The 14305-nt window shown below is 32.4% G+C and overlaps 2 protein-coding genes across 4 annotated transcripts in view; one reads left to right on the forward strand and one right to left on the reverse strand.

The window, feature by feature from the left end:
• The window catches only part of SUPT3H (SPT3 homolog, SAGA and STAGA complex component), a 376606-nt gene that overhangs the window by 329471 nt on the left and 32830 nt on the right, over window positions 1-14305 (reverse strand). The window lies entirely within an intron of this gene.
• The window catches only part of RUNX2 (RUNX family transcription factor 2), a 231878-nt gene continuing 219534 nt past the window's right edge, over window positions 1962-14305 (forward strand). Inside the window, exons 1-2 of one of the 2 annotated variants that reach the window (XM_065912303.1) lie at window positions 1962-2082; window positions 2286-2408. In XM_065912303.1, the coding sequence (XP_065768375.1) occupies window positions 2351-2408 (58 nt within the window). In that variant the 5' untranslated portion in view covers window positions 1962-2082; window positions 2286-2350. Of the gene's footprint in view, window positions 2083-2285; window positions 2409-14305 lie in introns of those variants that run through there. The other variant, XM_065912302.1, reaches the window with a different exon arrangement.

Consider the following 14305-nt stretch of genomic DNA (forward strand, 5'->3'; position numbering starts at 1 on the left):
ACTGCATGCCTTATTTAAGAAAGAGAATCAATGAATGACTTTTCTCTTTTTGTACGAATGACTGCATGTTAAATGAAATCTTTTAGTTTTCAATGTAAAATCTGTTTACATACATGATGAGGCATGATAAACCTGTATTTTGAATAAAACACTAAAATGTATTTCTTTGATCACTAAAAGTTTATTATGGAAAAGTTCTAGACATTTGAATAATAAAGGATTAAAGTCATTTTCATGTCCTCCCAGTGTATTTTGGTGGAATTATTTTTTTCTAAGAAACTTACAAACACATTAGTACATTTATCTTTACCGAATATAAACCAAAAGCAGATATTGAAGTATGCTAGAATGACCACACGAAGGGGCATTTTGGCTCTAATATCTTCTTTAGTATTTCCCAGCCCTACCCCATTATACACCCTGAATAATGTTGTGTAATTCACTGTCTCCACCCACCCTCCCAGTCATTTACTTCATGCCACTCCTGGTTACTATCACACCAGGAAGAAGTCTAACATGCAAATTCAGAGTGGCGTGGATAAATGGCCAAAAAATGCCTAGAAAATTGGTCTGTTCAGCTTGATAATTTTTGTTGAAAAATACCCCATCGCTCTCAACTGATGAAAACAGGAAGTTCTATTCATAAATATGAAATTCTCTGCCTATGATATATAATCATCCTAATAAGAAAATGAGTTCTATACATACATGTCCAAAGGGGCAAAAAAGGAGATAGTTTCCCAAAGATGTTTCCAATTTTCTTCTGAATCAGAATTAGCAAATCGAGACGACTCACATACTCTGTGAGCATTATTCCTTACTACACACAGCATTTTGTAATTTATTTCAAAGCTTCTATTATAAACAAAAAATACAGCTTCTGTTAACCCACTCCGTTCTGAGCTCAGAAAAATCAATAACATTTAACAATCTAAGTTACAACATAAGAATTTTACTTTATATTTGTATCAGATTTGCTACCAAAGGCTCTGTTAAAGCTAATATCCAAAGAAACTATTTAAAGGATTATACAAAATGAGTATATTTCCTTAAAAATAAAAAAATTATTATAAGCATAAAGTAAGATCCATCCAATAAACTATGCTATAATTCTTGCTATTCATTTTTATAAGATACTCAAACTAGCCATGAGATAAAGGTAAATGTAACATAAAATGTACTAATTATATTTCATCTTTATTGTAGGAGCCGGCATCTAATATTGATCATACATCAACTAGACAGACATGATTTAATATTTGTAAAGGAATTCCCAGACTAACACTTTCATGACAGCCAATTACAGTCAAGCCCAGCAAGCAGTTTGCAACCAGACCTTTAAAAAGGTAAACTCTTTTACAATGAGTTACAGATTCACGAGTTTAAGAAGACAAGAAAAAGAAAAACAGAAGGACTCCAATCACCCAGCAAATATGAAGCAGACCCCAGAATGTGATACAGTCCAAAGATGTAAATTATTGTAAATCATCACTGTTGTTCAGGATTTCACACACCGCCTCTTGAGCCAATTTTGCTCACTTCTCCACAGACACAATAATGAACCAAATAAAAGAAGGAGGCACCAAAAATATAGGAAGGGGGGGATAGAAAAGAAAGCCCCCAACTGCAGAGCTCTGCTCCACAGACGCTTAACCTTACAGGAGTTTGGGCTCCTTCAGCATTTGTATTCTATCCAAATCCTCATGAGTCACAAAAATTAAAAAGCTATATCCTTCTGGATGCCAGGAAGGGCCTTACCACAAGCCTTTTGTCAGAGGGAGAGAGAGAAAGAGAGAGCATGAGCAAGGGGGGGAAGCCACAGGGGTAGGCAGTCCCACTTGACTGTGAGCACTGTGAGGTCACAAACCACATGATTCTGCCTCTCCAGTAATAGAGCTTGCAAAAAAAGGAGTTTGAAAGCTTTTGCTTTTTTGGATTGTGTGAATGCTTCATTCGCCTCACAAACAACCACAGAACCACAAGTGCGGTGCAAACTTTCTCCAGGAGGACAGCAAGACGTCTCTGGTTTTTAAATGGTTAATCTCCGCAGGTCCCTACCAGCCACCGAGACCAACAGAGTCAGTGAGTGCTCTCTAAACCACAGTCTATGCAGTAATAGTAGGTCCTTCCAATATTTGCTCATTCTCTTTTTTGTTTTGTTTCCTTGCTTTTCCCATGCTACCAGCTACATAATTTCTTGACAGAAAAAAAATAAATATCAAGTCTATGTACTGCAGGCATACTGTAAAACTAAAACAAGGTTTGGGTATGGTTTGTGTTTTCAGTTTAAGGCTGCAAGCAGAATTTACAACAGAGGGTACAAGTTCTATCTGAAAAAAAAGGAGGGACTATGGCATCAAACAGCCTCTTCAGCACAGTGACACCATGTCAGCAAAACTTCTTTTGGGGTAAGTGTTATCATATTTTAAAATCCTATCAGAGATGAACCTGTTAAACAGAAAGGTATGTTGCTCGGATAAACTTGCTAGCTTCGCCGGCTAACATTATATGAAAGGTCATAATGATGCTGTTTTGTTGCACTGAAAGCTGAAAAATGAAATTGCAGTACAAATGTGCTTCTGGCATCTGTAACTTATCTACTTCTCGGGCTAATGACTTGAAATAGAAAAAAATTAAATTATCTCACATTAGTCTAAATGTTTTCTAGGGTTATAGAAATGAGGTAGCTGAAACAGTAAAGCAAAGTTTAATATTCTCATTAACCCTCACTGAAATAAAATTAGACACTAAATTAGTCAAAGTATTGTGAAAAGTATTCATTCCGGCAGCTCCCAATATTTGAGCAAACTTTAAAAAGGAAGCAATTTTACAAAATAACAGACCACAGAAGTATCTTGACATTATACTCCAGCATGCAAAACAGAGAAAGAAACCTGCAGTATGACTAACATTTTAACCAGCTCAACTAAAAGATATCTATTTATAATTTTAAACTGCATCATAAGCTATCTGCACAAGCTTGTTTCTAAACAATTTTACAGAACTGAAGCATATATTCAACTGAAAAAAATTATGATAAGTATGTAACAGCCATTTTTAAAAACTCTTTATAGTTGCCCTGGAATCCAAGATATTAAAAAGCTCACAGAAGTCTTCAAAAACATACATGCAATCATAACTTTCTATATAATTTTCATTTACATCAATACACTATTATCCATTTGTAGAACTTGTTATAAGCACACAGCAAACATCGAAACTTCTAGGATTCTTTTAATCATATTCTTGAACCTACCAAGTGAGTTATCGTTTAGTCTCATAAAAAGGAAAATTCTGTAAGGATACTCAGCATGATTTAAAAGAGCCAGACCAATTAAGTCGTCCTGGACTTTAAATAAAACAGGCATAATATGGTATTAATATTTAATTTCCAGTTAGTGTTGATACAAAAAGTAAACTACTTTAACATTCATCAGCTAAGATGGTATTATAGTAAAATAGCTAAACACTTACAAGATTTTCTTTATGATGTCCAACATGTTCTACAAGACAAGTTTATAAAATTTTCTTTTATCCCTTAAAATAAATCCTTTTGCTGTGTATACCTGTATTAACTTTGCTTTATAACTTACAACTAACGATTGGAGTTTCCTTTACTCCTCCTACTTCACACATTTTAACTGGCTACAAGAGGATCAGTCTTAGTTTCGGCCAAAGAGAAATAATTAAACCTGAAGGAGAAAAATGGTTTCTCTTGAAAGGGTGAGGAAATGTACTATGTATTTTACCAAAAAATGTAAAACTGCTGTAGTGACTCCTCAACAAGTCTAAGTGGACCCCCTCAGTTATAGCACATCCAATATAATAATCACAGATTATTTTTTTAATGTAACGGAAGGTAATAAGCGTTACTGTAAAAACTTCTGCATTAAGGAAGCAGAACATATACACAACTAGACTGCATTAACAACTCTTATAATTATAGTTTCTATGTGGAAACTTTTGCTGTTCCTACTCAAGAAGAGGGAGAAAAATGCTTAAAACGATTGCTATATGGAGGGATAACTTGAAACAGGCACCTCAAGAAGTTAAGTTACTCTTCACAATATTACTCTGCTTTAAAAATATAATGACTTTTCAAACCAGATCAGGAACACAAATTTCAAGCACTATTTCAGCATTACATTTAAAGTTATTAATATAGTCACAAAAAAATATGTTAAAATGTCCTTTATTCTATCATGTCAGGGAGTCTTACATTTCTGTAACATCCTTAATAACTATTTCTACAGTAAAATATACCAAAACTTGATCAAGTTAGAAACAAGGGAGAACAGTGAATTAGATAATCTTCTATCACACGTCATACATGCTTATACATCATAACTTAAGTCTTCCTCTTCTACAAAGTGGAATTTACCCCTTCCCGCACCCAAACAGTATTGGAGAGCCTGGATAGAGAACATAAAATGAACCCACTTCACTGGACTAATTACAGGTGGGTGGTGGACAGGAGGTACAGGGTATCATCACACTACAAACATTTCCCCCTTCCGGAATCTATCTGAAGTCTGAAACCTCACGTTAGGCTTTAATTTTTTACATAATTGATCACCAAAATAACCTAATGAAATGTCAAAAGTATGTACTCCAACTTTGTAAAATACTTTTAAAAGTTCAGGCTCTTCTAGGTGAGGGACAAAGCTGACCAACTGCTTCACCTCAAAATAATGAGGGAAAAGATTGTGAGTGAGTGTATGCGTGAGTGTGTGAGAGAGTATGTGTGTGTATGAATTTTCAATCTGCGCTACTCAAAATCTGTTCATTATTTATCATAAATGAAGTCTGTTAAAATAAACAGATGTAACTCATGGAGTATCTTACCATTAAAAACTTACTTATGAAAATATATCAGCTGACAGACAATTTCTACATAAAACTTTGCAACTGATCATAGTGCCCGACAGAACATGATGTGTGAACACTGACTTCCAAAACAATACTTGTGGTTCATATCAATGATAGTGACTTTATAGTTTCAAGATTGAATAGAACAAAGTATCACAACTTGCTTCTAAAATAAGAGCGCTAAACTCCAAAATTCAGGGAGATGATTTAAAAAGAACATACACAGAGGATCACTCCTATTAAAAACTAACAAGACTGATGCAATCCAAAGGTACTTATGATGAATTATTTTACATAAGAGTAAATAATCATAATTTTACATGAAAAGTGGTAAAGATTACACGTTTAAACATTATATTTTAGAATGTAAAAGATTTAAAAGAAATCACAGAAAAAAATTGTTAGTCTATGTAAACCTCCTGATAGTCTTTAAATCACAAGAAAGCATGAAATACATATGGTTATATTATGATATATTCTAGTCATTTTAAAAGAAGAAAAAATTAATCTATTCAATTACACCCTTCAAGCTAATCACTGATAGTTTGACTTATTTAAATCAGTCATGCTAATGCTAAATTCAGTAAGATAGAAATGTTCCAGTTTGTTAAAAGAACACTGAAATATTTGATGGTTAAATAAACTGCAGAGGGGAGAAAAAACTAACTCATTGAAGGCAGTAAGATTTTATCAAACACACAGAATTAATCTTTATTGAATAGAACCATTCACAAATCAAAACTCACTGTACTTCAATACTTTCAAGCAGCGCTAATCAATTACAAACCTTTTCTAGTGCTTCAAAACTCATGTGCTTTCAATTTTATACACTGGTGGTCCTCAAGTACTGTATTGGGGCTGAGTTAAGACATTCTGTATCACAACTTTTTTTCCCCAACAAATATTCATCTAGAGGGCTTTTTTTCCCTTCTCAAGAGCTGCTCACATGAAAACTGTGGTAATATTTTTATACTGTACTTCTTTGTTGAAGCAAAAGGTTAGGGGTTACCTAAATACCTCAACTGTATATACAAAAAAGGGAAAAGGTAAGTATTCATATAAAAAAATCCAATGGGACTGGATTATTTATTTTTGCATTTCCTATGATTAATGATGCAACCATGCATACTTGAAAACTAATGGCAAAACAGGGTAACATCTCAAACTCCTCTCCAAAGCATACAAATACCAACCTTCCATGCTGTTCTAACCTTTGTTCCAAGAAATTTAAACGGGACAACTCTAAGACAACGGTGAGGTCATACGAAGCTCCTCAAAAGAATTAAGATTGCAAATGCAATTAAATACCTAACGAAAGTCTTTAGAGATAATTTTACATTAAGTTTCACTGGAACAGTCTACCTCTACACTGTGTCTCTGTAAAAATAATATACATATGGTCAAACAGGCAAATACCTTCAATATGGAAAAATCCTTCCCATGAACAAAAAACTATAATATGATTAAAGCATAACTATTTTTCCTAGCTATTTGCCATGCAAAACTTATTAGTAAATGGGTGCTAGCAAAATCAATGCTAATTTACACAGTCTTCCTATGAGGTAACCAAAATGCACTATCTTTATCTCCTACACCAGTGAACTTCACTGAATACAAATTTTTATCCAAAAAAAAAAGAAGCCTGTCATTAGTCTCCCATAATGAGGATAACAATGAACTCCATACTCAAGTATTTTCTAACGAGCAAAATACTTTAAGTTGTCTAAAGTACATGGAAATGCTTCAAGAAAAATGAAACACTTAGTTTTAAAACAAATTTTCAGAGAAGGAAGTTTCACATAATGAAAATATACACCTTGATACAATCTATTGCCATTTCAAAGTTTATGGAATTCAGTCAATATGTATTTTGTTTAACGTGTTACAATTCAAAAAATAATGGAGAAATTCTATACCTTACTCAAAGGCAGCTTCCTTACAATTTCAACCACAGCTGACCACAAGCTTTTGTCCATTTAACAGCAAGCACACATACATTCCCACATAATTTTTAAAGATCTGTATAGCAACTGAGATTAAATGCTCTTTTATTACATTGTATACGAAAATCTTCATCTTATGTTGAATTCTTCCGAATTTCTCTCCTTTATATTATTTACTAAAGATGTAGGATTCAACTTTGGTACAGCGCTGAATGTAAGCAACACTATATCAATCATTTCTGGTGTTTACTGTTGTTGTTGAACAGGATGTTAACTCTAAGGTGTATTTTCTCATAAATATGCTGTCTTACATAAATAAAAGCCTCATCATTCATCAGGATATCTAAGATAACTCAAAAATAAAAGGTGCTGTAGAACTAAGTTCTACACAAGCATTTAATACATGCAGTGAAAAAACTTCATTATTTATACATCTCCTATAAAGATTCCATGTTCTTGTTACTACTCGTAAGTCCAACATCCAACACGCAGTTCAGGACTAAAAATCATACCACATGTGACTTTAGCTCTAAGTGATTTTCAATTTTCCAATCAACTGCCCACAAAACAAGGATTTCTGCACTATATACACATACATTAAGTGAATGTAATTTTAATGATATTTAAGATACTTTAAAATTAGATGTAGTGATGTCAGAAAAGTTAACAAGCTGCATTATTCCCAGACGTGTACTTAAGATTATGGTGGCCATTAGTTTAAAGTCTGTTATCTGCATGACTTCTATTACCATCCCTTAAGAAATTATACGTAAAAATTACATTAGAGAAGTGACAGTCCTAACAAGGTACATCTAAATAGCCTGTGCAAGACCAATAACTTTTACCACAAAACCAAATAATTTTACTTTACTTTTCAATTTTTATTATCAGTGCTATCTACTGAAATTATTATACCCTCACCTATAAAAATATATCTATGTAAAAGACTTAAGTTAAAAACTCAAAATTTCAATACACATTTACAGGTTTGTGAAAATTATATGACCCACGAGTGTGCCAAACTTTGTTTATACACTCCTTATTGTTAGATATGCCTTGTAGTTAAATATCTAGCAACTAAATCCATTGTATGGTTTGGTAAAAGCACAAGCTAAAAAAAGGAAATAAAGGAAAAATACAAGCCAACTTACAATAACAGTAAGGTTTAAAAAATGTATATCCACTCTTTCTTTAGAAAAATTCTAATAATGATGTTGCAGTATTCCACAGAACTTTCCATTGATATGGACATATTTTTATATAGAGGTATGTATTTGCCACATATATACAACTTCAATTTCTTTCAATTATGAAAATTTTAATATGTAGTATATGAATTTGCCTGAGCATAGGCATGCATGTACATAAGTGACTAAAGAAACCTGGGAAGAAACTTCCTGTAAACCAGGAAGAAAATAATTATAGTTAGTTGAGGTATGGTTTGAAGTTCATTTGGAAAGATAATCAATTACTTTTTGCATGTACACTAACAGAGAAATGTTAATCTGTAAAACCAACAATAGAGATTAGGCCATCTATTAGGCAATACAAGATTAAAACACACTTGTGAAACACAAGGATGTTATTTTCCAGTTATAAATTTACATTAAAAACTGGTATTAGTTAAACAAATTATTATATTTCACAAGGGAAAGAATGAAATGCAATTAATCTGTTAACAAATACCCGTTTATATACATTATATCAAAGAACAATTCTGGTCTGGTACTAAACAGGTATATTTTCTACATATTTACTCACTGACAATATAATCGAGGTAAACAATTTGGCACTATATTAATTTGGTTATTTTGGTAGTAATAGTAATTAATTTTATGTCTAACTTTTCTACTGAAGTTCCCAATTTAAACTTCAAATTTCCAAGATAATCTTCAAGTGAAAAGGTATCATCATTTCTACCAAATGATTAAAAACTACTTAAATGGCTCTAAATAAAGTGAATTCACTCACTAAGAAACTGAAAAAAAAAAAAAGGGCTGTATTTTACAATTAATATATTTTATCCCACTGGTTTTACTGTATTAGCGTAATCTGATCCCAGAATTAGACACAAGGGTATCCAAAAGTTACAGGGTGCATGTTTCTTTTAATCAATAAAAATTTTATTGTAAAGATTTTTTGTAAATAAACCTCAAAGAAACCCTATTTTTTGAAAAGTGATTTCTCACTTTATTTTGTAAATTTCTATCAGATTACTAGCACAGAAAGAAAAGTTCTTTATGCTAAGAATCTACATTATTACCAATCACTGTGATTTCCATAAAACATATAAATGTAAAACTATACAAGCACTTCTTACAAGGACCTTAACACCCAATTCAAAAATAATAAGACATCATAAGAAGATGTCTATGAGAAATCTCCATTAAGGCAGTAGCATCCAAAATCAGGCAAGACAGCTGGTTACAAAAGGTAATCTAGCAAGATTAATTTTTACTTCTCATGAAATTTGTAAAGCTTTTCAGGTAATTCAGCTTTTGACAAAATGCAGAAAAAACTGGTACTGCTCTTACAGAGTTCAACACAAAAATAAAAAGATTTAAGAAGGGAATTCATAAAACAGATACACTGACAAAGACAGTACACTACAGAACATCTGTAAAGCAATATAAACATGAAAGTCAATGTAATCCAAACCTTTGATCACTAATCCAACCTACTCTCCATAGTAGAAACTCCTCTTTCTCGTATTCTTAAAACTCCAGTGTTCACACAGAATTCTTTACATTCCCTCAGTTGTTAAAACTAAACACACATAATATGTTCTCTATTTTAGGAGGAAAACGTATAACCTTTTTAAAACTTTTTACCACAAGTATCCACCTTATTCTTAAAATGCTATTATCTAACCTAGATATAGATAATCAGTATTGGCAGAAGATCATCACCCTTAATTTAGATGTAACAATATATTTCCCTTATAATATGTGCGAGCGGATTGCAGAATATTTTAGTGTACCAATAGGACCAAGGAAAACACCTAGGGAGATTTTTAAAAAGTTATCATACACAAGTATCTAGAGAGAAAATTGAGTCATGTGATTATTAGCTTATTTTATTTTCATAAATATTCTTATTTTTACTATGATAAATCCAAATATATCAAGAGATACAAAAACTATCTTTAAGAGAGCAAAATATTTGGCTTAAATTGCTAAATTACTTCAGTATTAAGCCAAAATATTTGGCTTAAATTGCTAAATTATATAGAATGGCTAACCATTCTATATAAGTTTATATACATAAAAAAATTTTTACTGAGACACATTCAAACTATTTTCTTAGCTACGAAATGAAATCATGTGTTCCAACAAATAACAGTATTTTCGATAAAGCAGTTATGCACAAAGTAAATATATGTTACATGTACAAGATTAGAAATTTTGAATAATGAAACTACATTAATATATGTAACTCAAATTCTCCACTTTGATTTAAACTTTATTCTGCCAAACACATGGTCAATTCATTGTGTTTCCATGATCAGAAAACATCCAATATCCTGAATGCTGTTTTAAAGGAAACATTAAGAAAAATTACCGTATAATTATAAGCTGACAGGTAGTTTTTGAAAAGGAGCTGTGAAAAGAGTATGATCTGAAAACTTACATATGAACTTAAAACTTACACACTGAAACATGAAATGAACAAGAAAGCAGGAAGCAAACGCATAAAATAAAACCCTAGCAACAATACCACACTAAGAAGTCAACAGTGAGCAAAGGAGAAGCACATACGCTTTTTAAAGTAAATGCTCAAACGTAAGCTTGCCTTCTGAACTGCTCACATGAACAGATAACATCCCAGTGACTACGGAATTTTCTTCTAAACTGGCAAGACTAAAAAGAATCACATCTCGTTCCTAATTTTGCAATTATAATGTGCGAATCTTTCTTTACTCATAAGACTACCATTTATTCTAAACTGGCTGGAAAGGCTCTCCCATTGCATTTTTCCTGTACGTACCTCTTCCTTATCAATTATGGTGTATCTTCAGCATTCGGAGAAGAGGGAAAAAAAAAAACGCTTCGAACTTGGAGTTTAAAACATATCATTAAATCAATATTCACAGGGCTACTCTAAAAATATTCATTTCTAGAAGGTCAGAAAATCTTGCTTTTTTTAAGCTGATGCATCTACACATAGAAAGCAACTTTTAGTAAGTTCTTTTGCTACGCCATAATGATCTGCTCCAGAAACTCAAGGGTACCTAAAACAACGGGCTACCTGTTCTAGCCATGCTTAGGAATGTGTCCAAATCATTTTTATTGATTTAACCTTTATAGGAATGCTACATATCCTCAGAGAAAAACATTTTGAATGTATTTATAATATGATACACTTCTGAGAAACCAAGAAAAAGAAAGCTAAAAACAAATCTAGATACTCCTCCACCCTTGGTTGTTATGGGTTTATTTTTGTTTACTTTAAACACTATCAACAGACCTAAATATTACATAATTTTATTTAGGAAAACTTACTTTGGCACCACTGTAAGTAGAAATAAAAATTTATTTTGGAAAAAAAGAGTGCATTTAAATAAATTCTAACTTTAAGAAATAAAATGCCTGATGACAATGATGTCACATCTACAAATTTTAACAGATTCTAAATACACCTTTTATACTCGAGTTTCACATTAATCATGGAACCTACAAACATATCAAACTTAAAGAATTTAGTCCTTATTGAATAAGCTAGGTTGTACTCTAGTTTACATTCTGAGAGTTTACAGAGAAAGTTCTGTGTTGCCTATCTCTCTAGCTTTCTGCAAGTAGTATTTTATTAATGGCTTCAGCAGCTAATGCCTGCATTAGTTATGTTTGCCAAATAATAATTCACAATATTATGCTTCCTCACATTATGGTTCATCATTCGTTAACTTGAACCTCACCTCTAAAGGAGTTATACTTTCACTGCAAACTGTTCTCTTAAAAAGGCAAACAACTTTTGAGCATTTCCAGATGTAGCACTCAAAAAAGAAAAAAAAAAGAAAAAGAAAAATCATAGGCAAATTCTCAAAGAATTCTAAAATTATTAACAGAACTACAGTAAAACTGAAGTTACTACTTATTACTTCAATGATCATCCATAAGTGTAAGAGTTGAATATGCTCCTTATCAAATTAAGAAACTTATGATAGAGAACTAATGATTTCAAATAGCTGCCAGTAGATAAAATAAGCACAGTTCAGTTTGAGACAAGATTCAACTGAACTGGAATTTCTGAAACTCTGACAATCACTGAACATGCAAGAATAAAATCATAATGTTATCTTTTTCCAACAGTGAACGGATTTTTTGTGGATAATGTAAATTTGGGTTTGGCTACACTACTTTCATTGTGATTATTTTTATGAAACATTCAAGCATGCATAAGATTATGCTAAACTAAAATTAAAATAATTTATATGCAGTCTACTTCTCTGGAGCAGGGCTGGAAGAGAGTGAGGCAAGCAGGCAGGCGCCCGGGGTTCAGAATTTTAGGAGATCCTAACGCACAGCCCTGGAATGAGTGCTTCCTCAAACACCGTGCCCTGGGCACAGTGCTTGCCTCACTCTAAGTCCAGGTCTGCTCTGGAGACACACGAGCGTAAACCATTTCATGAGACATGTTCTAAGCAAGGTGTCATAAACAGAAATTTGGTAATATAAGAGTAATAAAATTATAAATAAGATTCTATTTTTATCTGATTTACATATTTCTAAAAAAAGAAAAAAGGAACCACTCCAACTTAAATGTAAATACTTTTTTAGTGATCATATTATAATGACTAGTTACAGTTCTGAGATGGCACAGATTTTCTTCAAAGGAGACTTGTATTTGACATAAAAACTTTTCAAAGTAAACTGCCTTATTGCTTAATTAAAAAAAAATAAAAAGCTAAGTATGTTCCATTACGGAGTTCATAGTGCTACACTTGAGTTGTTGCAGGCCAGTGACACCCAGATCTGACTGATCAACAGAATCACTTGAGGAACAGGTCTTGGCAAGGGGAGGGGGGAAGAGAGGGTCTTGGGAAATTTTTTTAAGCTAAGCTTCCAGGTAAATTAGCCAAGTTTGGGAGTCAACAGTCAACTTAGAATAAGCTTAAGACACAAATAAGTTATTAAGACAAGTGGTATGTATATAAATTTCCAAACTATCTCCCCTATAAACATTTGTAAAGTTTATTTCACAAATCAGATAACATTCAAATTTCAGTTTGTTACTCTCCTCCCTTTCCTTCAAGTAGAGATGTTGGTCAACCCTGATGTGTCCAAGTAACATCAAAAAGGAAAATGAAGTCAGAGGCAAAGACAATTCAATGAGATGAATTCAGCCCCCCAAAATAATATTTTTTTATTCTAGGTTTAAATAAATATTCTAAGTATATAATTTCAATCTACTGTGAAAATCTAATATTTTAAACTTTAAATTCATTTAAGTTCACAATAACATATTTTAAGAAAATGTATGTGCCCAACATACCTTCCTGATTTTTAATTGAAACTCTATTTTGTTTCTATGTTAGCTTTTCGTTCTTGAATGATTATTGTGCAGGGTACTACGCTAGACCCTTTATAAACATTATTTCCTTTAATTCTCTCAACTCTCTTATATAAGATGGGTATTACAATTATTTACAGATGAGGAAACAGAAAATGAGGTAATAAAATCTGCCCAAGGACACACTATTGTAGAGCTGGGTTTCAAACCCAAGCTTCTCACTCTTAATTACCACCTTAAGTAAGGTGTTATTAAGTGTCATTCACAACCTTAATGAAGTCAATTCATAATCCCCAGTTTTATCTGTAAAGGTGTTACTTCTCAGTAACATGAAGTTTTATTAAATTGACAAAATACAAAGACAGAATCTTTGCATCTCTGAAGTCTCCCAAAGTGTAACTTTTAGTAATACTGATCAATGAGGATCAGAAAGATTAAGAACAAATAAAACTGAGGAGGATACCAAGTGATAAGGTTAGGTCAGGTTTAATCAGAAGATGAAAATTCCAAGGCAATAAAGAATTCTTAACCTATCATTAGAATCAATAATCTTATTTAATGTCCATACCATACAGTATATACTTCACATGATATGAACACACCATTTTAGTAGTTGAAAATTAAGCTGTTAAATTGAACATAAGGAATTTACAATCTTTCTTCTTTATAAAATTTAAACAATAATCATTTTAATCACAGGCTTGGGCGTCTGGTCAGATCTGGAGTCAAATCCTAGTTCCTGTAACTATCCACAACATTCCCTTTACCAGACCTCACTGTCCTACCTAAAAAGGCCTATATGGCCACACTTAGGCTAAGTGACCAAGGTGACTTTAATTTCTAAGTCTTAATGTCTAACTGTAATTTCTTAAACTCTTCCTTGATCTCTTACTTGAATCTTTGATGCTCCCAAACATCCACTCATAGGGTACCAAAGAGATTATGTACATGATTCTAGGAAGTAAATCTTTTGACATGCACTG

Source organism: Muntiacus reevesi, chromosome 20 (genome assembly GCF_963930625.1).
Source record: "Muntiacus reevesi chromosome 20, mMunRee1.1, whole genome shotgun sequence".
NCBI classification, from domain to species: Eukaryota; Metazoa; Chordata; class Mammalia; order Artiodactyla; family Cervidae; genus Muntiacus; species Muntiacus reevesi.